Below are 25,836 nucleotides of genomic sequence, written 5' to 3'. Positions count from 1 at the left end.
TAAAAGTCAATCGACAAGTCTCCTCGCACCATAAGAAGTCCATTATGATGGAAAGTCTTTCTTCAAAACTTCTCCTTCGGCTCTCTGTCTTTCCTGACTACCCATGAGGAAAACGTGAGTGGTTCCTGTCCGAGCTCCGACAAGCCAAGGTCGCTCCGGTCCTAGTCCCATTGCCCCACCTAAGGGAAAGGAAAGATAGCCATCCCACGAAGTGGGGCGCGTGCACGTGAGAAATTCTCCACTCGCCTTCTCTCTTTCTCTCTCTTTCTCTCTGAATCTGACCCACGCAGAGAAATCGACATAAGCGTCTCTTTTCTTCTGCTTCTTCTTGGTCTTCTTCAGTCTCCATGGAGCCTCCGCCTCCGCACGTACTGATATTCCCGTACCCGGCGCAGGGCCACATGCTTGCGCACCTCGACCTCGCCCACCAGCTCTCCCTCCGCGGCCTCACCCTCACCGTGTTGGTCACTCCCAAGAACCTCCCCCTCCTCGCCCCTCTCCTCTCCGCCCACCCCTCCGTCCAGCCCCTCGTCCTCCCCTTCCCTCCCCACCCCAAGCTCCCCCCGGGGGTCGAGAACGTCCGCGACATCGGCAACGCCGGCAACGTCCACATCATCTCCGCCCTCTCCGCGCTCCGCCTCCCCCTCTCCCGGTGGTTCGCCTCCCACCCCAACCCCCCCGTTGCCATCTTCTCCGACTTCTTCCTCGGCTGGACCCAGGACTTGGCCGCCGAGCTCGGCATCCCCCGGATCGCCTTCTTCTCCGTCGCCGCGTTCTTCACGCTGGTCATCGACTCCTGCTGGCGGAACATGGAGAGCGTGAGGAGGGCTAGCACCGAGGCCGTGGAGCTCTCCGATGTGCCCGGAGCGCCGTCGTTCCGGGAGGAGCACCTGCCGTCCATATTCCGCCTCTACAAGGAGTCCGACCCGGACTGGGAGATTGTTAAGAGGAGCATGTTGGGGAATATGGACTCTTGGGGTTGCGTGTTCAATACGCTCGATCACTCGGAAGGCCAGTATTTGGAGCACCTGCGGCGGAAAATGGGCCACCGGCGGGTTTACAGCGTTGGCCCGCTGAATCTGATCGGGCTCAATGACGCCTTGGGCAGGGGAGACCTCGGCGGCGCCGGCACGGGACCAGGCAGCGACGTCCTGGGCTGGCTCGACGGGTGCCCCGACGGGTCGGTCCTCTACGTGTGCTTCGGCAGCCAGAAGCTGATGACCAAAGAGCAGATGGAGGCCTTGGCGTCCGGGCTCGAGAGGAGCGGGGCCCGGTTCGTGTGGGTAGTCAAGACCCCCACGGCCGAGCAGGCGGAGGAAGGGTATGGCGCCGTCCCGGACGGCTTCGAGGCCCTGTTGGCGGGCCGGGGAAAGGTCGTGACGGGGTGGGCCCCACAGGTGCCTATACTGCGCCACCGGGCGGTGGGCGGGTTCCTGAGCCACTGCGGGTGGAACTCGGTCCAGGAGGCGGCGGTGGCGGGGAAGATGGTGCTGGCATGGCCGATGGAGGCGGACCAGTTCGTGAACGCGCGGCTGCTGGTGGAGGACATGGGCGTGGCGGTGAGGGCGTGCGAAGGGGCGCGCACGGTGCCGGACCCAGAGGAGCTGGGCCGGGCGATCGAGGGGTCGATGAGGGAGGGCTTGCCGGAGCGGGCGAGGGTGCGGGAGCTGCGGAGGAAGGCGGTGGAGGCGGTGGAGCCCGGTGGTGGGAGCTCCTGGAGAGGCTTGGACGAATTCGTGAAGGAGTTGGGCCGACTGCAAAATCAACGAACGTAATCATGCCATTCGGCCTCGAATGGACCAAATCGTGGAATTTACATTAGAAATTGCAATCGCGTACGTCCACGTGTTTGTACTTCTAGAAAGGTAACTCTCCTATGCATTTTTCCTTCCACAAAACTGGAGCGTTTAGTATTGAGTTGTATGATCAAATTAAACTTAGTTATATCGAATAAAATTTACACACTGATAGTCGTAGATTACCAAAAGGAAAGGCTATCATCATTCTAACTTGTATCAAGTAAAAGTTACAATTTCCGAGCTGAGGCATGTGGATGACTTACCACCTCAAAAGCCTTGCCCATATATGCTCCGGACGCCTTGGCAGGTTCACGAACAAGTTTAATCAGGATTTGTCCCAAATTGCTTGTGTAGCAGATATGTCAAAATGGGTCCTAAACTCATTCTTTAACTCATTTTTAACTCGTTTTTGAATGGGTGGTGTCATAAATGGTTCGGCTAAAATGTTATAAACGGGTTTAAATAGGTTCAAGACATAAATGGCTTAGTATAATTGGAAACACGATATTCTCATTATATTCAATATTTCCTTTGGCACCTCATTATATATTCAGTTCAAGGGTTGCTTTTGGATCATTCATTCATTGTAAATTAAATTTCTTTATCATCCAAGTGTTCTCCTCAATAAACTCGTAAAAACACCGATCTGATCTAAGTAAATTAGGGATTTATCTTTCCCTTTGAAGTATGCATGGCCGAAATTTTTAAATTGATCAATTTAATGCTCCGAATCATCGACCCGATCCGATCTGATCCATCCATTTGGTGGGCCTACATGGGAACAAGGACAGAATGGGTTGTGGATTTGCCAGAGCATTATTCATTTGGTTATGGGCCGTACCATACTTCAAAAGGATTAATTGAAGCAGAAATTGTTAGGTGCCGATCACCCAAACTAGAAAACTCTACTTGATTAGCTGACAGGACCATAGGTTTTGTTGGAGACAACCATGGGCTCGAGCGCAGGGCATTTGGGGCGAGACTTGCCCAGAACCGGACAAATCACGACCTTCAACTATGTAGGTCTTGCTAAAGATATTTGTGACGATTGCACAGTGTGTGGTATACTTCGAAAACCATTCAGCTCATGACGACGGCTGACCGATGTGTTGCCGAAGATTACCAACGAAATACCTTTTTCAAAACGTGGATCGATCGGTGAATCGATAAAGGCCGTGAAAGGTCATTTGTTGATTCTCGGACAATAAATGTAAATGACGATAAAATTAAAAACAATGAAACCGAAGACAATCATATACAGCCATGTAAAAGGTGAGGGAAGTAAAATTGAACACCCGTTACTCGGTGGTTGATTGGCGATTCTTTCTACAAACTAGGATTCCGGTATTTATAACTAGTAGTGACACCTAATGACGTTTACAAAGAAATCAAACACGTACTACGTCACTTAGTAAAAACCACCTTTGCTACTTGACGGTTACACTTTGTTTTCCCCACTCTTTCGCGAATGTCGTCTCCAGTTCTTTCGGGATCTTTGGTTCCATTAATTTACGATTACTTCGAATTTCCTCTCCTACAAATATCGCTCCGACAGCTGTAACCGAGGTTGTCGGCTCTAGCACCAGGACGATTTCTTCATCCTTACTACACCGGCCATTACAATCGTGGCCTAACGTCACTTGAATCAACCTCCATTTGCCGACATTCTACTCCTCGATTTGGTTACTTTCACTTATCACCTCAGTCGACAAAAACCAGTTTTCTTGTCGACTGACTGACTTTGCCGATTAAGATTTCTCCGAGCCAATTTCGCATATTTGCTCGGTCTCTTCCGGTCTGAGTCGAGGTCAAAGACTTGGACATTTTTCGGTGTCAACAACAGGAATGTCCCACAAGATGTAGCTAGTGAAAGAGGTCGAACTTCCCATCTGGTAGGCATAGGAATCATAGACAATGATGTTAGTCCCTCTCTCTTCTCTGTAAACTCACATTACTCCATGTTACTTTCAGACTCAATCAATGAAATCACCAGCATGTGCCCTTCACTAACTTGCATTCCAACAAGGACCGATTTGTGCCAAACTTGGGTCAGAATCTCCTTAAAGCAAAGATTATAAAAGCCAAGCCAAGAAGGTTGTCCATTATAGTTAGGTATCCTTGATCTGGAAAAACTATCAAAAGAAAGTCTTAGATTACTCGTAATTGTATCAATTCAGTCCTAATTATATATATATTGCTAATTGAATCATAAATCTTTTGCATTTATATCAATTCAGTCCATCCAACTAATTTTGACCGATCGACGCCACAACGATACCTACAGGGATAGGGAATGGCTCGAGTGTATTACTGGGGCACGCCCATAACTTTTGCTTCAGAGTCCAGATTAGGTGTTCCAGAAGGGGACAACCAGACAAGTTCCTGGTCCCATCTTGTCCTCTCAACTCTTTTTCCCCATGTGGCTCTACCCGTTCTCATCATTCGATGCTTTCATTACAAGACATTAAGGCTCTGCCCACCACAAACCCACTTGGTCAAGAAAAGAAGATAGGAAACAAAATTTATGCAACTCCAAGCGGAAAAAGATCAGGTTGCCACGTTCACATGCCATTTTCCAGACGGCTTTCCTCATCAGCTCCATCATTCCTTCTCACCAATTCAAAGTCCAATTGGGGAAATTAGTGACCATCTTGACACAGAGTCCTCATCTGCTGAGAAATAGACTGGTAGGTGGTGAACCTTCACCAAACCGTAAAAAAAGGCCAATCAATTTGTTTTCCTTTTCATGTTTAGGATAAAACCTTGGCTGCTATGGATGAGAATTGAAAATTGGCCAGGTTCTGGTGCCGCTAGACGACAACAGATCAGCCGACGCGTCGGGATCAATGCAAGCTAAGCATCATTAGCTTATGTAACGACGCATCGATGCTGGGTCGATGCTTTAGATCTCTCGTGATCAATGACTTCCGTCGTAACTACATCGATGAGATTCCTCGGAAGCTATAACCGAGCTCCAACCCTCCCAATATCACTCGAAGAAATCGATCTGATTAGTCGTACCCTTCCTTCGGCGTGCCCGACAAGTGGACCAATCTTCTAAAGTACATATGCTTTTCTGGTCGTACATTGTGTACTTGCTGACTCGATCAAAGGCTGTACTTCGAGATTAAACAAGCGGGAAATTCTAGTTCTGTTGGCCGCTTCCAAATGGGAAGAAGAAGAAAAGGGCAAGAATTGAACAAAAGGGACTTGTTTGACCTCTCCACCAATTAACACGGCCAATCTCTTTAACGGGTCCCCAATGATCTCTCGGTTGGTTGGCTCAGTATATCTTTCTCCCCTTGCTGTGTCGACATCGAAGGAGTTTTCTTGGCAGCCCTACTCCTCAACAGTGAAATTGAACAACCATGACGCGTTGCTAACCCACATAAACAAAGACTGGAGTACCTTTTAGCATTGGTAGTATCAATTTGAGGAAGAAGCCTCTTCAGAAGAACCCCTCCTAGAAGCAAAAACACGCATGCAAATTGAGACACAGGTGAGTCAAACGTGCAGAACCCAGGAGAGGGAAAGAAAGAACGAGCCAGGGAGATGCTCTATAACAAGAAAAAGAGCCCGTAAACGTACGATCTGCATGAACAAGTTCGGGTGCCAAAAACTCCTCCAAATTCGAAAACACCTGAGTGCATGTCACGATTGTGCCTGACAACAACACTAGTCCGTAACATATCTGGAAGAAGGATGGGCAGGAAATACATCAGATCAACACACTCGCTACTCTTAGGAAATAATCTACAGAAACCAATCGATGTTTCGCACTCCAACTGTGTTATTCGACAATGGAGATCCGACGCAAAAGCCACAGGTCCTAACACCACTGTTATAGAGTGAAATTTGCCAATCAACCAGAAACTTCTTTAAGCTCGAAGACAATGGAAGATCAGCCACATTCAGTGTTTTATTACACTGGACAGCTCCAGTGACACAAGATAATACTCAAGAAAAGCGCCCATTAAATTTACATAACATCTTTTTCTTATATTCATTCAACAAATTATTTATCCGACAAAGTCCATGAGTAAGGGTTGGAATCAAGAAAACGAACTCAGAAGAAAAAAATACAACCAATCTACTCAGCTTGCACTTAGCCGATGCCAAGGATATTTACAGCAGCTCATCCTACTGATGCTCAAACTAAACCCACTCATGGAGATCACAAAGCAATCTAATCCTACTGACAACCCTCCACTTCCACAAACCTACGTCCTGGAAAAGATTCTGTTCCATCGGGACATATTACTAACTTTCTCAAAACTGGCAAGAAGTCCCAAGCCTCTGCCTCTGCCTCTGGCCTAAGGTGGCAGACTTCCTGTTATCGAATGCTGGATGCAGCAGCTCCTGGAACCTCCCAAGGAACAGATGCCATTCATCGCCACTCATATCTGCGAGATTCACAAAGCTCACGCTTGCAGGAAGCTGCTCATTTGCACTTCTGTGCCCAGATGATGTATTAGTCATGGAGCCATTTTCCTGCATCATACCAGAATATTTGGGTTGCTTTGGACCCTTCTTACCCAAGACAGTGTTTTTAAGGGACATGGAAAGTTTCGAAACTGAGGGAATCATCTCAAATGCCTCGACCCCAGCAACATCCTCCACCTTCTTCTCTTCTTCATCTTCGCTCTCTTCTTCCTCCTCACTTCCTTCCTCCAGTCTAGACAGAGGATTCCGACCATTGCTACCTATTCCGGAATCAAAAGGTGATCTAAACATATAATCATCCAAGGTCATCTTTGGCATGAAGCCTGATTCAGCATCCTCACAGTCAATATCAAATTGAATCTCGTCGTCATCCATGTCTGCCTCGGGGAACAAAACATCCCTATCAGCTATAGACCTTCTCGCCTCGATGCACACGACCTCCAGTTCACTTGGTTCTTCCTCACCACTGCGAAATTCTCTGCTCATCATTTCACCGATTTCAGCAAGACAGAGGCCACATTCAGCAGCTTTCTTCAGGAAAATGGTGCAGAGGGTCAGCACGCGGAGACAAGCTTCTCGGATCATGGGAAGCTCCTTACGCAGCATTTTCAAATCATCTTGATATTCCAGCTTTTTAATGTACTCCAATTCATCCTCGGAAAAAGGAATTGAAGCCTGAGGCCAATGAATCCACTCAAAGTATGGGTCCTCCAAAGTTTCTGGCAAGCAAAGGCCATGATCGATAGGAGTCAGTTCCACCTGACCAAACCTTCCCATGCTGTCAAGTTTCCTTACTAAAAGGTTCCCAGCATGCCTGTCTGTGTTGAAAATTCTAATGTCTAATATTCCAATTCGATGCACAGCAGAAACAGGGAAGCTTGAGGTCCCATGATCACTGGCATCAAAATCATGAGGTATGAACTGCTGAAAAGATGCTATCTTGCTGACCATCTTCTTTTTGTTTGGCTTGTCAGGATTCACTCCATCATTAATATTGAAGATAGAGTGAGTTATCTTCACCAGAGCAGTTGGAGGCACATTAGCAAAATGTTCAGAGTCCAGAAGATAAGCTGCAACCTCTCTGATCCCTGTTTCTCCAACTCGCACAGATCTCTTCAAGCCCGGTTGTCCTAGAGCTTTGCCGACAAAGCCTTTAGGATTATTGGGGGCAAATGGTTCTTCATCAGTCGGCTTGACAATAGCAACAAAATCACCTCTACTGTTTCGGAAATAGTATGCACCCCCAAGACCACCATGAACAGGAATTGGATCCACTCCCATCTTGATCGCCTTCACAACGTCCTTCACCAATTGCTTGATTCTATCAAATCGATCTGACCGGCCATCTGACTGGTCATCTGACCGGCCATCTGACCGGCCATCTGACCGGCCAAGTATTTCTATCGGACCACTTTTATCTCTTTGCTGGATATCCCTCCCGGTTGGTGAAAGACAAGGTGTCGATGAGCTCCTATGAAGAAAATTCCGCGTAAGGAGAAGTGGGGAATCGTTTAGGACAGCACTGAGATCATTTTTCAGTACCTTATCCCCACAAGTCAAAGAGCTCTGTTCTATTGGGAAGTTGAGAGCGAGCTGCAACCGCCTTTTGACAGTGTGGGCGTTGTCACTGCGATCCAGCTCCATGCCCAACACACAGCCTGTTTCAGTCTGCACAAAAACCCGTCTCCTCCCAGTAGGTTGCTTCCCCTCATTTCTGTTAGCCCCGTGGTACTCCCTGCTAAGAGGGCTCTTGAAAATAGCCACAGCCATCTGAGTCTGGACAGGGCTGTCTAACTCACGAGACATGAAACAGAGAGGGAGAGCTTGAGCTTTTGCAGCCAGCAACAGGGGTGGCAGCTGAAGAGCAATTCCCTCCCAAGATTGCACCAAGCTGCAACACCGGTGGCGACGAGTGTATGCAGTAAACGCAACCCGAGTATCATCAATCGGTAAATCCAAAATCAGATCCCATCAACAATCAATGCAAACCACAATCAAGGCAAGGATATGCCAGCAGAGAGATACCAGAGACCGCCTGATGCTAATTGCTACATATAGGGCGCCATCTCACAAAAGCCCGGAGAGAAATGGACGAAAATCTGCACAACATGAGACGAAGGAATGTCATTCAGATGAATACGAAGCATTTTGACCCACTTTCATACGAATCAACCACCAAACAACTAAAATGCATGAACGATGCACGGATTTCAGAGAAACATAGAGTGTGTGAACAAGCAAGCGAGTAAGATCCACACATCGGTTTCCTATCAGTACACGCTTCAAAAGCAGTAACTGCAACATTCCGTCACCAGTTCGTCAATGCAGCAAGCACCAAAATCCACCACAATAAAACACGGTATAGCAAAAGAAACGTACTAATTTAGAAAAACAAACGAGTCGGCCGAAGCACAGATTCAGATGCTAATCATCTCACACTGATAACACCACCGGATTAACTCGAGGGACGATCTCGTCCCCCCAACATTCCACCAGACTCGATTCCGAGAGCACGAGGAGCTCCAAACATATTCCGCGCTCGCAACACGCGCGGGGACAAACAACGGATTCATCGAATCGAGGACGCGCGGGACTCACCAGATCATGAGATCCGAATCGCAATCGGCTGCGGAACCCGCGGAGCAGGAGCTCGGAAACTCCCGGCCGTCGAAAACGGAATCGGCCCAGGCCAGCAGACGGGGAAGAAGAGGAGTGGACGAGCGACGCCGGAGCGAGAGATGGGGGAATCGCTCGAGCTCTGACTCGGTCTCGGATGCGATTCTTTGTCCCACCAAGCCACCAAAACCAGGACAAAACCCTCTTCCCTCTTTCTGCCTTCCTTCCGCTTCAGCCTTTGCTATCGCTTTCTGGGAGCAGGGGTTCAACCATTTACTTTACGCGGCTTCGACCTCTCTGGTTAGATTTAACCCAACCCTGGTTGCTGGCTCCCTCTCTCAAGATTGGAAGACTCTGGAACACGAAATCGGAGCCGCTGGATGGGGAAGCGGTAAGAGAATCTGGGACGTTGGAATTCCAGTTGTTTCCTTTTTGGGTCCGGTCCGGTTTTTTGCCCCGATTCCTCGGTCCGTTCTCTCGACTCTGTTGACGTTGTTTTCCTTTTTTGGTCCGCATTGGGGGACTGTGTGCGGGGAGCGAAGAACGAGTGATGGGGCCGTGACGTGGAGATAAGGGATTGGGCCATGACGTGGCGGGGTCACCGCCTGTGCAGGTAAAATGTCCGCGAATGGGACGCTTTTTTAGGTTCCGCAGCGTAGCTCCAATTTCGCGTAATTACCGCGATAAATTGATGATAGGTTGAAAGTACATTATTGGTCAGTTAATTCTGCCAAATACGCTTCTGATTTTTAATGTCCTCTTCTTAACCAATAAAAAAACAGCTCTTGAGTTTTTGTTTTTATTTTTTTTGGCAATCAACCTCTTTTTAACTTTCTCCGTTTATGCCGACGAGTCGTTATGCCGTTATTCAGCCGATCAAGGCACAAACCAACACTATTGATCGGATCCGATCAAGGATTAAGGGTAGACTTAAGGCGGGACATATCCGATTTCAAGTTTAAAAGTTCCTATCGAGGCTGGCTTATGCTTGAATCTAGGTGTGTTAATGGTCTCCACTACTCGAACCAGTTGACGTGTAGATCTTAAAGGCGAGAGCAACAATCCTTGTCAAAGATCCCGAAAATCTTTTACTTAGTGTTCTTTTTTTTTTATGAATTTTCCACATAGTATGCTACGTCGGTGGTCACAAATCTTCTCTAGGCACACTAGCATTGCGACACTAGCAAAATCAATCACATGTAATGAGAGGAATCGATTACCGTATAACGCGGACATAAAATACGAAGAGACCAATAGTGCAATATGAAGCTCTAAGATCATTCAACTAATTCAGCAAGGTTTATATTTGTCAATAATTGACATTAATTCATTTTTCGAGTAAGGTTGAATAAATATATTGATACGTATTAATCAAGCAATCTTATTAAATTGGGAAATAACGTTTGAGCCGGGACGATCCAATGCATGCAAATAATTCATTTCTATATTCACATTTGGGAGCATACCCAGTGAAAATCACACATAGAATGGCCAGTTTCCTATTACATTATTTTAAATAACACAGATTTCTTGCTTATTCTTTATTTTACTTTGCAATTCCTTAATCGATAAAATTAAAATTGATTGAGAGGCATAGGTAGGCACATGCGAGGCGACAAGATGTGCCGGCACGTGCAACGTGCAGGGCGGTCGGGATTTCTAGCGTCGAGATATTTTTTTTTTTGGGTCCCCGTAAGAGTTAAACATTAAAAAATAAAAGAAAATGGTACAAATCCGGAACTCACCTGGTCAACTAAAATCATAACAATCCCGACCTAAAAAAAAGCAAATTCAAAGCAAAAGACTGCACGTGATGGCGACTCGCGCGACTGATGCTCATATGCGACCTGTCGGTATTATCTTGCCACGTGTTTCTGTCGTTATTCGATATTCTTTTTTTAAGGGGCCTCTTTTTTTTTCAAAAAAATTGTAAAACCTGTCCTTCAAAAGTCAATGGATGCTAATGACGGCACTTCTACTCTAAAAATCAATTTTCAATTAGAAATTAATTTTATATTTTTATTTATGAGCAGAAGTTGATTTTTCTATTTCTCTACTCTACTTTTAGAGAAAAGTAAAATTTTTTTTACTTGTTCAAGCGACTCCAAACTTACTTATGAAGGAAAAAAAAAAGATGTTCCAAAAATATAAAAACGAAGTTGCATAACAAAACGAATTTCTACTCCATAAGTTGTATTACCAAACTGATTTCTGCTCCATAAGCACTTCCGAAACAAAAATTCAACTCCAAAAATGTTGTCATGCGCACCTTAAGTTTCCCCGGTTATATAATTAAGTGCAAATTATTCATTTAAAATTTTCCGCTTTCAAAGTACCTTCAAATCGTCAATTATATTTTTGATTAATTGGAGTACCCAAAGAAATTTGATTACAAACAATAACAATAAAGTACTCACGAGCGCAAACCTATCCATTAATCGTTCTCAAATTCTCACAATGTGACCCGTCTCAAGTTGAAGAGAAGATTAATTACTGTTTAGTAATTCCTCCAATTATAACTGGGAAAAAGGCACCGGAATATTTACATTAACTGCAAAAAAGTTTAATCGGATCCTCATAAAAGGGATTAAAACGAGTTACCTAAACTATACATCTTTTTCTCGAGCCAATCCTTCTATTAAAAGAAGTAAACAAGAACGCTAACCAGATGTTAAATCGTCGTTGAGCGATGACAAATGATCCCTAAACTACGGCGATATTAAGTGTTAGAAGAGTGGGGGCAGATGCATCTATTAATGGGTGGGCTTGACTTTGACTCCCCCAATTTTGACTGCCATTGTGAGACCCTTGAGCTTTATAAGAGCCCACCTTCGTCGAGTCAAAAAGAAGACATCGGTTTGGCGGGTCGGATTTCTCGGTTCGTCCGTTACGCCAACCCACTTGAGAAAAGCTTATTGGTTTTTCTTTTTCTTCCTTTTTTTCGGAGTAAGAAATCAAGAGAAGATTTTAAAAAAAAAAAAAATAGATCAGTCAGATTTCTGCAATGAACAATGTCAAGAATCGTCCGTGAAAAATCACGGGAAATATCGACACTTGGATCGAAAACTCTACGCTTGGGCATGAGAATCTCGGTACTATTGTTTGGCTCCCCAGCGCCTCAACCTGGGTCCAAGGAGGCTGGCCCCGAGACCCTAGTGCCTGTGCCATAGGTTCCGAACGCTCGCGCCTTGGTCTATGGAGGTCAAGCCCAAGTCCACGGAAGCTAGGGTTGGGACCCCAAAACCTACGCCCCAAGTCCGAGCCTACGGAGGCTGGGCTTGGGATGCTAGTGCAAGTCGGAATCTCCCACACTCGAGCCTGGATCCATCAAAGGCTGAGGCTTGAAACCCCGATGCTCGTTCTCCTGGTCCCCGACACCCGGCTATAGTCCTCGGTGTTTGTGCTCAAATCTGTTGCGCCCGAGCCCATGTCTATTGAAAAGTATTCTAGTTAGGTTCCTGCGTCGGAACGATATTATCATTTTTTTAGAAAATGACTTTCTGAATTTTTTTTCAAAATAGATAAATATAAATCAAACTCAATAAGATATTGCCAATGTTCAAAATTGCTTCGGTCAAGGAGACGATGATTGAAGGAGTAGGACCGTCTGGTGGGAACCTCCGTGGCCTGTCGCCCGTTGCAGCGAAGACTGAAGATTGGAGACCACCTTCACGAACAACAATCCCAAGCACCAAATACAACATCACTTTTGGCACCGGTTTTCCCGAGCCTCAACTAAAATCGGCCACAACCTTAACGTGCGGCAATTCCTTACACGGAACGAGGACACGATACGAATGTATCGAGATGATTTCGAACTCGAGAGGACACGACGCTACTTAACTCGAAACGGATATGAGTTGATAAGTTTTCGCCCGATTTTAACCGGAGACGTTGAAACGATTTTATAACGACACGGAACTATGCAAGTTACGATTTTATTTGGGTCGAACTCGAGTTTATTTATAACTACTCTGATTGTAACCGAGTCGAAATGGCAAATCTTGAATTTCTATCTTAAGTCAAGCTCGCGCAGGAAATTGAATGCTCGATCGAGCGTGAATGGAACTCCACCGAACATAGAGAACAGCATCTCATGGACAGAATTTCTCAAGATCCGTGCCTTGTCTGAAGTGGCCGGTGCATCGAACACGAAGCGGGATAACAAATTCAGAGCCGAACGCATCGTCAATGGTCGAACAAACAAAGAGAGCGAAGATTCCGAGGGCTCGGCCACCCCACCCCCCCCAACCAATGGCAGGCAATCGTGTCGTCTCATCTCGTCTCGATATTCCCGCTCTCGCTCATCTCACGGTTAAGGTTGTCCCGGTACCTGCTGATTCGCCTGCAAAAACTTTGATTCAGTGGGCGATGCCGGCGCCCGCAGATTACCCGTTTGAATAAATGCCTCAAACGAAAAACCCACCGCTGTCGCAGTCCATCCCCTGGAATTAGAAACAACCCTTCTAACGCGAGCAAACGTTTGCTGAGCATGTAGCAAAGACGGAGGTGAACAGATGTGTGCCTCGTGCACCGTGGTTTCTTTGCTGTGAAATTAGAATGTGCAGACGATCAGAGCTTAGGAAAACAGAATTCACGCCACGGTTGCTTAAAAAAGCAACCATTAATTCGGGCCATGACTCGACCACGGCCGATGTTCATTAACATCTTAATGCTGAGGCTAAGGCTGATTACTTCCTGTACGGTGGCGACTTCAAACGGCACGAGAAAATGCCGCTTCACCAAACGGCTAGACTTTCGCCGGACTTCACCGGCTCATAGAATCGGTCGGCATCGATCTAACTTTCAGCATACGACTGTGGACACGGAGCATTTGCAGAATAGTAAAATCACTCGTGTCTAACCAAATTACCTAAGAAAATGGTGCTCCTCACACCTTAAAACCCGACTTAATTGTGCTCCGAAAGTACGAATACATGGTTATTGAGATTATTTTTTCACATCTAGGGAAATTATACGATTCCTCGACCGCAGGAAAATCAAGCATCTGTAAACAAAAAAAAATCCCACAGCTACATGATTGAAAGTTAGATCACGACCGGCATGAACTTCTCGGCTGAACTTCTCGGCTTACCGTTGCCACCTCCAAACTTGAGTTTCGCCGGCGTTGAGAGAAGCGAGATCATGACCGGCATGAACTACGGGTCAGGCTCTAGGGTAATTCTTCGTGGGAACTGGGATTTTTTCGGCCAGACTATAGTTTAACACCGGTTATTCTCTCGTACCCAAAACGCCATTTGATGTATTTAGCCATGATTTTTAGGGGGGAAATGCTCGTTGCTAGCCGACCAAGTAAATGTGTTCCGAGACACCCGCGAAGAACGATTTGCCAAAACGAAACGAAACGAAACGAAAATGACCTGAAGAAGCACCTGGCCGAGTCCCCTTTTTTTTCTAATTCCCATGACAGGCAATGACCATGCCACGAGCTATCTTCTCGGTCCCAACATGACAAAACCCATCACTCCTGTCGCCTTCCCTCGGCTGTGCCCCGTAGACAGGCTCAAAGTGAACGTGCAGGTAGTAATTGAGCTTCAGCCCTTTTAGATTAGCCATCCGATGCTGATGAAGAATTTTATCAAGTGTCTAAATTTCCTCCCCAGAATGTGACTTGCCATTACCATTCTAATTGCATACTGTACATACGTACTATTGCAGAGTTTGTATGAATTGCCGAGTAAATGCGGACGTTGTTATGGTTCCATCAAATTTATGAGGATGGAGCAGGTGCTTTGAGATGCCCATCTCCCGTCTCCATTTTACAGCCACTGGATTCACGTCAAGTGATCATCCATACTGACTAGAAAGAAGTCGCCTCGCCCTTCTGCCTCAGACGGCGCCTCCGTCCTTTGCCGCCGGTTGACCCTGCCATCTCCCGTGAGCCGACCACCGACAACCCGATGGAGCTACGCCGTCCCCGCTGGATGGCTTGTCCCGTTCGTTTATTTATAGGTCGTTTTTAAGGGGCTTTTTTGGGTACGTTTGTTTACTTCTCTTTGGGACGGATTCGGTGAAGATTATCCCTAATTTTTTATAACCCAGTAATCTTTGGAACAAGAGAAAAGGTGGGGATATGATTAGTTCCCCAATATTGTCGATGCTTTAGGTTTTGAGATAAGTTCTTGGACTATTTATTGTGAATTTTGTATATTGAATATTAATTAGCACATATGTGTAAACTACATCTTTCTTTTCTTTTCTTTTCTTTTCTTTTTTTACTTTTCTTTGTTAGGGATCCATAGAGAGAATTACCAAAAAAAGCATAAATCTATTACAATTGTGTCGATCCGATCATAAACTTTTCTTTAGAACTTTTATTTAAAATATAATTAAAAATTATCCACGTCGGGGTCGACCGCCCGCGCCACATTAGCAATTTTCCTATTTGATTGAATTGACACAAATACAAAGGGCCCAAAACTAAATTGGCCAAAAAAAATTGGCACTGAATTGATAGGGGGTGAACAAAAAGAACCAACCGGGAACCACCCTGCCAATGTGGTCCGGTTCTCGAGGGCCCCGATTAAGGGAGTGGAATCGCCCACTCGGACCACCCAAACTGGACCGACAATTTTTTTTTAAATTTTTTTCTTAAAAATCTTTGAATAAATCATTTAAATTGTTAATTATTGGGGAAACTTCTACACATTTAAAATGTGAATAGATGTTTCAAGTACACGTGACCGTTTCCTTTGGACCGCCTAAGAACCGGTCAGTTCGGTCTAGTACTTCGTTCAGAAAACTAGGAACTAGCACCAAAGACGGTTCTCGATTCTTGGATAGAGCCGGACTGGACCGGGAAGAGATTACCCCAATGAATTGGCATAAATATAATATGTTTTAGACTCTTTTTTTTTTGTAACATTTTGACGGAGGAGATCATCACATGCTTCGTATGCCAAAATGATTTAAGGCGCTCGCTTTTGATTGAACTGAAACCATACACTAGCATTAACCACGAGCATCAAGCACAAAATGCACCACATGAACACTCCATGCAACTGACCCAAAAAGAAAGAAAAGACACCATGCAAAACCTAAAGAGAGACATTAGAGCGGACAAGCAACAGCGCAAATTCCTCGTTTCCACTTAGTAGCCATAGTGACTAGTTCTTGCGCAGGCTGCAGAAGTAGGACGCGGTGTCCTTCTCGAAGTCGTCCCGGAAGATGCGCGTGTCCCTCCCGGGAGCTTTCATGGTCCTCCTTCCGCCGGACTTGGACGAGTCGCCCATCAGAGTCGCCACGCCCACCCCTACGGCCAAGATAGCCAAGCCGGCGATCGCTCCCGCAGCCGTGGAGGCGCCAGTTGACTCCTCGGCCTCTCCATTTGCCTCTCCGCTTTTGCTCTCGCTCCCTCCCATGTCGATTCTATATGGCTTGTTGGCTTCGGCGAGGGGTGAGTTTTTGGGTCAATTTATAGTGGGCTTTGGTGGTTTGGAGTTTGGACCTGGAGTAATTCGCTCCTCAATGCTCTCTTCTCTCTCTCTCTCTCTCTCTCTCTCTCTGGAAGACGTACGAGGCTTCCACTGCTTAAATTTTCGAGATCAACCTTAAATGAAGCCCCTCGTTCTCCCACCAACCTCTTCGACTTCACGGTCAAAGTTGTGTAGAGGTACTCTATAAAGCTACTCAAGTCGTAGTAAATGTTCAGAAAACGTGGGTCTTCTTTCAAGGCGCCAGCGCGAGTTTCCACTAATCTCAAAAGCATTTTGTTAAGGAAGCAATTCTCCCGATCTGGTTAAATTTGCTCAACTTAGTCCACCAAGCTCGGCAAGTCATCTGCCACGCGACTTTATCGCCGCAACGAATCGGGTGCAGCGCAGGAGTCTAATTTGCTTCAGCGGAGCGTGTGACGGATAAATGGCGAGACTTTTGCCTTTCGAACTTCTTCGTCACCATTCAAAGTCAACGGTCACACACCAATTTTTCAACTTTTTAGATCCGGTGCGAAAATCTCGGGTGGAAATGAAAGATCAGAAGAAACCGAGCACGTGAAATTTTCATATTCATGTTCTCTTACCATTTCCTACGCAGGCCTGCAAGTTCCTGAACGAATAAATTCAAGTAGGGTCGAGCATAGCAACAAGGAGAGACCAAGTTCGCTCCAGATACTATACATAGACAATTGAAAAGCATGGACGGGAGCGGGAAACACATGCATATTTACAAATATTATCTCAATCGAGCCTCTAGTAAACATCCACGATGCAAAGTTCCTCCAAGTCTTTGATCATTTCGGTTTCTGCTGAACCTCCTCATCCTCATCGTCCTGCAGATTTCCATTAATTAGTTGCCATCAAGAATCGGGTCTGGGGAAAGATCACCAACCGAATGCAAGACCACATTTCAACAGGAAAGAAGGTTGAGATACCAAGATAAGAAGACTTACCAGATTATCGATCTTATCAAAATCATCACCAAAGCTCCCTTCCCCATCATCTAGAAGACCAGAACAAAGATTAACAACTGAATGATTGCATATGGATCTATTAGGAGACTCGCATAACAAATTCATCAACACATCTGCATTCCCCCTAGATGTACAGGCAGCTAGGACAAATATATGAACATATAAACATATGCATGTCAGCATGGTTCTGCATTTCCCCCTAGATGTACAGGCAGCTTGGACAAATATATGAACATATAAACATATGCATGTCAGCATGGTGGGGGACCAGAATCAGCCCACTGTAGGGCGAAATCCTTTTCCCTGAGATTCTTCGATCGGACCAGACTTTCTCGATCTGAATGATGCTTAAAAGCATTTTTGTCTTAGTTTCGAAGTCTGATTTCTTTCCGCTGTTGGGTATGAGCACCTGGTCTTATTTCTTACACTACAATGGTTGCCACATAAATGACAACTTCAATGTAGTCGCGGGTTTTAGAAAGTAATGAGGCGGTTACCCAAAAAAAAAGAAGGTTAGTGGAAGTTTTTTCAGTTAAGAAGATCAATGATTCAAGAGGCTGAGAGACCAAAGTGATCTCTCTCTTAAACGTATACCTATAATCACTAATGTTTGGCCACATTTGCTGTCAAATACATTAAAATTTGTAAGAATAACCATACAAAAAAAGCAACAGTATAACAACGCACAATATCAGTCCAACAAGTGGGCGTACGTATGATAAGTAGCTTCATTCTTTATCGACATTTACTTAGCGTCATTAACCAGCTCATGTGAACAAGCTACAAACCCAAATTTTATGGAATGAATGCTGTAAAACACTAAATCGATCGGCTAGCTCAATCAGCCAAGTCCAGATGGACTGTTCAATAAAATTCTTAGAATCCTGACTGAAGTGGGACCCCATCAATCTGAATTAGCTCTATATTGGTGGACTCAGCCAAGTTTGTGCAGGTTTAACACTCGATCGGTGCTGCAGGTGTGTCGTCAACATTGTATGTCAGCATTACAGGCAGCACTTGCCATAGGCTGACTATTTGAGTCATATCACTTAGGTTTCTCATGCTTGCAATATAAAACTGATCTGGCAGCTGAACTGGTTAGACAGATCAATGTCACTCAAGCAGTTAGTGCTTTGCCCCAGTCAGGAAGTGATTTCACTTTTAAGGTATATCAGCACGCTAAAACTGTCTCACTTCAATAAAATAGTCTTTTTGGTTGTATAGCAAGTACATTCTGTATTCGACTTCCTAAAGGATAACACTCAAACTGAGCAGACACATATTCACATGAATTACAGCTCACACAGCTCCCACTCATTGGCTCCATACAAAATGTCAGCCAGACATGCAGCCAGTCTGTAGGTGTAGCCTATTCAATAACTTTCTTAGGAGGAAGCCATTCAGGTATAAGAGGTGAGGACAGCATGCGAATAGTTACTTTTTTGCAATTTTTTCAACATTATAAGAACCAAGCATCGCCCCAGCTGTAATAATCAAGAGAAGACACCTGAATGTAAGGTCATATGACTTGCACTGTAATCACAAACTTCTATGAACTACTCTAAGGAATCGAAAGAATGTACCTGGGCCTCCATCGCTGTCCTCAAGATCCCCTAGCAGAAATGTGTCCAAGTCTTGCTGAGGAGACAAAGTTGACGAACTGCTTTTTGCGTTTTTATCCACCACTTTAGGATTTTGGATCTCTGCAACTGAGGCCTGCATCATCTTCTCAGCTTTAGCTTGCTCCGCAGCCTTGAGCTTAGCATCCTCCAAGTACCTTTTCTCATACCTAGAAAAGAAGAGACTTGAGCTTGCAGAGCGTATCAACTAAAGCAAAGGAGACATTCTCCCTTGACCCAGAAAATTACTTGATTTCCTCCCAACCCACGAAGCAAAATGACTTACGGGGCCACATGAGTGCTCACAAGAGTAAAATAGATCCTCCAAAATCTCCCCTCTTTCATGACCCGAGGGCACAATTGATATCGCAGCCGTGAAATTTCCTGTGCAAACAAGATCACAACAACAAGGTGACGTTAAACGAGTCCAATCATGGCTTATCGCAGCAAAAAGCGTGCAGAGATCACCAAGGCCCACATTAGACCAGAGGCAGCAGAGGGAACTCTTTCAAATCTAAGCCACATTAATCAGAATGATAACTTCTCTCTCCTATAAAGAAAACTTAATTGCACCGATCCGAAACACTTACAGGCACATTTATTGCCAAGCTACAAGAACTCGGCGACATACCTTCACGGTAGTGAGAACGAGAGTCGCGTGTTTCGCTTGCCACTCCGTAAGATCCTGCCTCACGTTCGAACCGGTCGTGGCAACACCACACTCCTCCTCCTCCCCCTCATCTACCATCACAACCATCAAACGACCACGCCAAGTCAATCCCCCGGAACACGGAATCCTCCGTAGGAAAAGCCTCGAGATCAAGAAACGTACCTCGAATTGGGAAGTTCTGGAACGTCGCGGGCGTGAACCCCTTGACGAACTCCCGCAGGTCGCCGGTGACGCCGAGCTTCTCGAAGTCCTCCTCCGCCACCGGAGCGGCATTGCCGGAGGGACCCGAGTCCTGCGGAGCGATGGAGTCGGCAATGGACTTGATCTGGTCGGCCTGCTTCAGGGCGGCGACCTTGAACTCGTCGGCCTTCTTGGAGGCCTCGAGAGCGAGCTCCCTGGACTTCTTGGCGGTCTCGGAGATAAGATCGGAGATATTGGCGGAGGTGGCGGAGGTGGCGAGGGTCTGGGACTTCTTCGCGGCTTCTTCCGCGAAGGTCTTCGCTCTCTTCCACCAATCCTCCATTTCTGCTCCGCTTCGAATTGAGAGCGAGAGCGCCTTGCCTTTGGGCCTTTTCGACGGATTCTTTGCTTCGGGATCGAGGGAACTCCTATGCTGGATCTCCCCCGAAACGACGCCGTTGCGAGAGGGTTGACCTTATTGTTTTCGCTCGTGCACGTCGCGTGGAAATTAATATCCAGTTGGGACTCCGAAACTATTGTAAAACGAAAATTCTAGCGAACTACATAATGTATTCTAACGTTGATTTTGCCATATTTAATGTCGTTTTGAGGCGTTCGACGTTACTCCGGGACCAATCGAGAAGAGAGAGAGAGAGATGTTGCTCGTAGCTTTGTCGTCCAACCGTAGGGTCCGACGACTCTTCACCGTGCGATAGGGGGGGGAGGGGACAAGATAGCTCGGGGATTAGATTTTATAGACAAGCAAAGTTGAAGGAAGAAGATGAAATGAACAAATGAAAATGTATAAACTTAGAGTAATAGTTTGTCCACATTGGATTCTATTGATCATTTTAATTGGAAGACCGGATGGAACCGAATTTGTAAATTTATCGATGACATTGAAAAATTAGTCTAGGAGTTACACCGAAAGGTTTTATTAGTCATATGATATTCACATAAATCGAAGCACAACCGCAATTTTGACATGCCACACGAATAGGATTCAAGAGCGCAACTTCATAGACTTTTTGTGGACATTCTAAAGGTTTAGATCGAATATTTCTTCAAAAAGGACCCAATACCATCGAATCCGATATCAGCGCGCATATAGAGAATTTCTATGATCCCTCGAGGGATCGATCCACGTTGAAACACATTGTATCAAGGTCCACTTCTTGTCGATTTCTCAACAAATTTAATCAAAAGCGCAAATGCTCAAAAGACTTCATCGAATGACCGCAATCGATTCATTCTGTGTTTAAAGAGTTACCAATCTCTAAAGGGGCAATTCCCTAGGGAGCCATGAAGCCCCCACTGCTTCCTACATGATCCTTGTAGGCTGCCAGGACATACAAGGATCATGTAGGAAAGAACTCAATGAGAGAGAATACATGAAATGGGGGGGGCAAATAAGAACACATCCCTGCATAAATTTAGACATGCATGAAGCCAGAAACTCCAACCAAAGAACGCTTATCTATCAGCCCTAATATCCTACAAGCGAAAAAACAGAAAACAAGCAGATGTATACATCTATCTAACAACTAGAATGACCTAAAGGAATTTGTAGGGAGGAGATGCAATTCAGAATTTACAGCACAGAAGCCGTTGCCTCCAACCCTTGTGCTTCCCGAGCCGTCGCCGATCAGATTTCGTCATCCTCACTGGGCTGCTATTCCACTCGGACTGCAATCTACACACCCAAAGGAAAAGGAAAACAGAAAATGTTACTTTACAATGAAAAAATATATGTAGCCGAAATTCTTTGAGCTGGAACACTATAACATGATAGTTACATTGGAAAGGCAAAGGATCTAGCACTGGTCGTGCTGCTATCCGATCTGAGAGAGAGGGATCTGAGAGAGAGGCTTCCTGAATAAGTTATCGGTCCCGAGTAAGTTATCGAACCGGACACAGGGCCTGCCACAGAGAAACTTGACTCTCCGAAATCATGCCGTCCTAGGCAAGAATCAGTTCGCCTATTGGAAGCTTCATCCGGTCTATGCGCATTCTGGCCCTCATGCTGTTCTTTATTCCCAGTGCTAGAACTCTCCCCTCTATCACTCGATTCAGGTGCTGAAGCATTGAAACTGAAGGTAATACTTCCGCTCTCCACTTTCCTGCAGTAAGAAAACTCGTTGACAAGCTCCCTGTACTCTGACCTTTCAGATGGAGATGGGTCAGTTGCGACACGCTTCTCGGGGCTTCCTTTATCCATCTCACTTTTATCTCGCGAGTCATGGATTAGGGTGGTACCATTTAATTCTTGGATGATAGAAGAGGGGGATGGGGGAGCTTCCTCCTCGCTCCTTTTGACTGATTCTAGTTTTTTAACAGTGGACAAATTCGAGCATGCCATCATGGATTCGTCATTTGAGCCCTGTATTCAGGATAAAAAAGTAACAGCTTAGCCTACAGAGAGCTACTCTATGCATCACATTTATATGAATTCGAATTGACGACAACAAAGTACCTCAAACTCAAGAATCCAGAGCAGGAATAGAAGAAAGAACAAAAGATAAGAGCCTCGGTTGACATAAAGATCGCACTTGAAACTTAGCAATGAGACATTATAACTGGTAACAAGATTGTCACTTCTTTTCTCAGTTCTGAAGAATTTCAATGTTGGAACACATGTACAAGTGTTGCCACCTGTGCATTCATGTCATCTTTCACAAGCAGCACACATGATCTACACATACAAAGCTAAACCTGAAACCTGACAGACTTCGTTTAATATTCCAAAACAAGGAAATACATACCACAGCAGAGGGTGGCTTCATTCCATCAGCAATATCATCAGAAGAAGACTCTCGTTCAAGATTTTGTGAAGCCAACTCTTGGACTAAAGGAGTCACTTTGTCTTTGGATAACTCATCCCCAAATTTGTCTCCTTTTGTGTCTGCCTGCACAAAATCCTCAAGACAATTTTTGGGACATTCCAGAGCATCTAAGTCACCATTTGCATCCTTCTCTATAGGCAAATAGGCATGCAGATCCTTATTTCCATCAGTTTCTGACAAGGTAACCTTGTGCGAGGGCACACCTTCGTCTACGCAGATGTCTTTCACTTCACAGAATGGATTTTCCTTGTGACAAGGAATTGACTTATCAACCTCACATGCGGTGACAGTTTTATCGGTGAAAAGGTCCAAGTCCTCTTTAAACAGTTCTGTTTCTCCATTACAATCGGTATATGAAGCAAACGAACTTTTTACGGTCAATTTGTCGCTCCCAGTGAGAACCTCGTCAGCCTCCGGATTGCTCAATCCTGGCACTGGCCAAAATCCATCTCCAGAATTTACATCAATCGGCACTGGAGCAGCAATATCCTCAGTGTACTTCACATCACCTAGGTTTTCCTTCGTGCTGTCCTTGTTTGACTTTTGTTCAACAGTTGTCATGGGGTCATTGTGCTGAAAGGGCTTTGCAGAAGCATTATGGACCAGATATTGAACCACCGTCTCATCATCTGCAATGCAACTTACCACTAACGCTTAAGGAAAAATGCAATTAAGGAATTATGGATGACTTAGAATGGTAACTGCAACTTCCACTTGAAGCAAAAATTCCGAAAACTTGTAGTCAACCAGACAGATGAAACTTCCAAACAAAATCTAAATGAGAGAGATGGTTGGCAAGTGCTTGAAGCCCATTTATGGAGATATCATCTTTTAGGAAGAGAATTTTTCCAGCCTTTGCTCTTCCAGACCAAAAAAATAAAGGCTGCAACCATTCCCAAACTGGAATTCTTGTTATGTGTGTAAAAATGTACCAATACGAATTCTGAACATTTTCCACAAGGTTAATATACGGGACATATAATAGAAAAAGATTCAGTACCAATCTTCATAGTTGAAGCCAAATGTCAGAAGAACTCTTCCTGAACTAAGCTACTTGTGTCATTCGTCACACTGGAATTCTCTGCAACAGAGAGATCCTGAAATTAAACAGATTTATGTTAGTAAGCAACTATTGTGTACGTATGGGGCTTCAGGGGACCTCACATAACAGGAAACCGATATGAGTCTCAAAGCTTGAATCCTGAAGGACGACTAGAAGAACTTGAGATCCGATAACAACCAGCAAAATTCTTTTCAAGCATCCAGCAACACCAGCACAGTGCAACCAGCAATAACCTCGATCAGCATCGTTGGTTTATCAAACTTAGTCATTACCATTGGAACAAGAATGCAGAAAGGTAAAAGGATCACCCAAAGGAAGTCCTAGACCATTTCAAAGTCTTCTTATTTTTCCAAAACAGTTCGTGATAGCCCACAGAGACGAATGGTTCTAGAATGGGCATCAGCTTATATAGACAGGTCGTTCCCAATCTTGATCCAGGCACCATTTGATATTTAGACAGAAATGAAGCATCAAATACAAAACTGGAGAAAAAGGCTAAAACCATGACTGGTAAACAGGGGAGACAGTGAGTGCGTTGATATGGTCCTGCTAAGCCTATCAAAAAGGAAGCCAATATTGCTTCAGATAAAGCGCACTCAGTTTGCCAATATAAAATTAAAAAAAAAATGCCCCAGAAATCTGAAAAGCACTGTCCAACGGAAATCTCATCGAATTTTTGTAATGAGTATATACCCGGATTGGTCCATGGCCGAAAAAGCAAGAGCTCATGTGTGAATTGCGGTGGCCAATACATTTGCACTCATCCCAAAGGGGAGGAAAAAGGAGAAGAGAAAACAGTAAGTGGCCAATGTACAAAAGGACAAGGGAAACAAAAGTTTTCAACTTTTCAAAAGCTTCCAAAACTTTCAACCCCCTAATGATACCCCCCAATTCTTTTATACTTCGAAAAGGTTAAAAACCTCTGATGGTCCTCTATTGGAGCGTTTATCAGTTCACCACCTTTGTCCTACCGGGAAGCTTTGATCAATCAGATCAAAACTCGATTTCAATCTCAAAACTCAGGACATAAAACATAAATTCCAACAATAGGGAAAGAGAAAAAGAAAAACCCAAATGGGTTTTGGCCGAAATCACCGAGTGAGATGGGAAAAATCCAAAAAGAAGGGCATACAGGAGGCCAGAATCAGATCCGACAAGAAAACAACCTCAAAATCCAACAAAGTACAAGGATCCAAAACTGAATATGAAACCTCAGGAATCTTTTGCCCCGATCAGCTGCAAGAGGACAACCATTTTTCCTTCTATCTCTCTCGCTCTGTTTCAGAAGAGGCGGACCATTCTCTCTAGTCACCCCACTGCAAAAAGATCAAAAAGAAGAAGAAGGCAAAACACCAAGAAAACACCACTCCTGAGCAACACCGCAAAAATCTGGGAAAAAAGATGACACGGAAAAAAAAAAAAAAGAATCGAACCATTTCTGCAACTCATTTCTCCGATCAAAACGTGGAGATTCCAGACTGTGCAAAAAGCAAAGATGGGGAGAGACACCTGAGCTTCGAAACGACGGGTGAGTCCAAAATTGAACTCGATCGAGAGAGCGATCGCCGCGGACAAAAAGCAGGAGCCGGCCCGCGCAAGGGAAAAGGAGTTCGTCGAAGCGGAGAAAGCGACGCAGGGAGCAAGCATGTAAAAGGAAAGACGGAGCAGGAGGTGACGCTGGATTAAAGTAGGCGGCTAGAAGAGGGGGGGGAAGATGGTGTGTTGTGCCCATTTTTCATCCATCTTCCTGATATTATAAAATAAAATAAAAAGGACAAAGAAAAAGAAAGTCAACTAGGTTTTATTAAGAGGACAGCGGACAAACCTTAATTGCTTTTACGTTAATAAGCGACTCGAGAGTGTTTTTCTGAGAGAGAAAGTTTATATTTCCATATTCGGATTATTTTATTTTTTTAATAAATTCGAACGGTGAATAATGAAATACTTTTATCGTATTCTCATTTTTTAAGTAATCTCGAAGGCATCCATCGTCAAAATCATCGATCGGACACAAGTATCGTAACAAGATTCATTCGATGATGTTATAAACAAAATATTTGAATTGATGTTTTAAGAACTAATATTATCTGCTTTATTACTTATTAAGTCTACCCAAAGCAATCGATTTGTGGAATATTTTTACCATTTTCCCTAGATTTACGTGTTTTATGA

At 44.9% G+C, this 25,836-nt stretch overlaps 4 protein-coding genes across 12 annotated transcripts; 1 reads left to right on the top strand and 3 right to left on the bottom strand.

Annotated features, from left to right (window-relative positions):
* The first annotated feature begins 258 nt into the window (after positions 1-258).
* On the top strand, positions 259-1,943 carry LOC115754333 (UDP-glycosyltransferase 89A2-like). The gene is made up of 2 exons (XM_030693328.2): positions 259-1,771; positions 1,905-1,943. Exons 1-2 carry the CDS (start codon positions 348-350, stop codon positions 1,909-1,911), a joined length of 1,431 nt encoding a protein of 476 aa, XP_030549188.2. The 5' UTR covers positions 259-347; the 3' UTR covers positions 1,912-1,943.
* Positions 1,944-5,756: 3,813 nt separating this feature from the next.
* On the bottom strand, positions 5,757-9,205 carry LOC115754450 (phosphatidylinositol 4-kinase gamma 7-like). Of its 4 annotated transcripts, XM_030693464.2 has the most exons (3): positions 8,841-9,201; positions 7,625-8,341; positions 5,757-7,576 (listed from the first exon to the last, which is right to left on the bottom strand). In XM_030693464.2, exons 2-3 carry the CDS (start codon positions 8,046-8,048, stop codon positions 6,069-6,071), a joined length of 1,932 nt encoding a protein of 643 aa, XP_030549324.1. In that variant the 5' UTR covers positions 8,049-8,341; positions 8,841-9,201; the 3' UTR covers positions 5,757-6,068. The 4 variants fall into 4 exon arrangements, with proteins under 4 accessions (XP_030549324.1, XP_030549316.1, XP_048135058.1 ...); XM_030693456.2 differs by having other exon boundaries at positions 5,757-8,341; positions 8,841-9,205; XM_048279101.1 differs by having other exon boundaries at positions 5,757-8,308; positions 8,841-9,205.
* A 7,671-nt stretch (positions 9,206-16,876) lies between these two features.
* Positions 16,877-20,238, bottom strand: LOC115754477. Its single transcript, XM_030693487.2, has 6 exons — positions 19,741-20,238; positions 19,540-19,649; positions 19,195-19,292; positions 18,873-19,078; positions 17,269-17,318; positions 16,877-17,148 (listed from the first exon to the last, which is right to left on the bottom strand). The coding sequence occupies exons 1-6, from the start codon at positions 20,099-20,101 to the stop codon at positions 17,110-17,112; spliced, it is 864 nt and encodes a 287-aa protein (XP_030549347.1). The 5' UTR covers positions 20,102-20,238; the 3' UTR covers positions 16,877-17,109.
* A 744-nt stretch (positions 20,239-20,982) lies between these two features.
* LOC115754469 lies at positions 20,983-25,393 on the bottom strand. 6 transcript variants are annotated; one of them, XM_048279103.1, is made up of 6 exons: positions 25,098-25,393; positions 24,358-24,980; positions 23,534-23,698; positions 22,521-23,230; positions 21,555-22,138; positions 20,983-21,451 (listed from the first exon to the last, which is right to left on the bottom strand). In XM_048279103.1, exons 3-6 carry the CDS (start codon positions 23,577-23,579, stop codon positions 21,343-21,345), a joined length of 1,449 nt encoding a protein of 482 aa, XP_048135060.1. In that variant the 5' UTR covers positions 23,580-23,698; positions 24,358-24,980; positions 25,098-25,393; the 3' UTR covers positions 20,983-21,342. The 6 variants fall into 6 exon arrangements, with proteins under 6 accessions (XP_048135060.1, XP_048135063.1, XP_030549335.1 ...); XM_048279106.1 differs by having other exon boundaries at positions 23,602-23,698; XM_030693475.2 differs by having other exon boundaries at positions 23,602-23,698; positions 24,831-24,980.
* Positions 25,394-25,836: the final 443 nt, after the last annotated feature.

This window comes from Rhodamnia argentea, chromosome 5 (genome assembly GCF_020921035.1).
Source record: "Rhodamnia argentea isolate NSW1041297 chromosome 5, ASM2092103v1, whole genome shotgun sequence".
NCBI classification, from domain to species: Eukaryota; Viridiplantae; Streptophyta; class Magnoliopsida; order Myrtales; family Myrtaceae; genus Rhodamnia; species Rhodamnia argentea.
This window is presented reverse-complemented; position numbering and strand designations above follow the sequence as displayed.

Excerpts from the sequence above, each read along its gene's own strand:
- LOC115754469 (XM_048279103.1), bottom strand. The coding sequence starts at position 23,579 with ATGTCCCGTATATTAACCTTGTGGAAAATGTTCAGAATTCGTATTG. Across the intron at positions 23,231-23,533 it reads AATGTTCAGAATTCGTATTG|ATGATGAGACGGTGGTTCAA; the intron begins GTACATTTTTAC and ends GTTGCATTGCAG. Across the intron at positions 21,452-21,554 it reads AGATCCTTTGCCTTTCCAAT|ATTGCAGTCCGAGTGGAATA; the intron begins GTAACTATCATG and ends TTGGGTGTGTAG.
- LOC115754477 (XM_030693487.2), bottom strand. The coding sequence starts at position 20,101 with ATGGAGGATTGGTGGAAGAGAGCGAAGACCTTCGCGGAAGAAGCCGCG. Across the intron at positions 19,293-19,539 it reads TCGTTCTCACTACCGTGAAG|GAAATTTCACGGCTGCGATA; the intron begins GTATGTCGCCGA and ends TTGTTTGCACAG. Across the intron at positions 19,079-19,194 it reads GTGAGCACTCATGTGGCCCC|GTATGAGAAAAGGTACTTGG; the intron begins GTAAGTCATTTT and ends CTTCTTTTCTAG.
- LOC115754450 (XM_030693456.2), bottom strand. The coding sequence starts at position 8,048 with ATGTCTCGTGAGTTAGACAGCCCTGTCCAGACTCAGATGGCTGTGGCT.
- LOC115754333 (XM_030693328.2), top strand. The coding sequence starts at position 348 with ATGGAGCCTCCGCCTCCGCACGTACTGATATTCCCGTACCCGGCGCAG.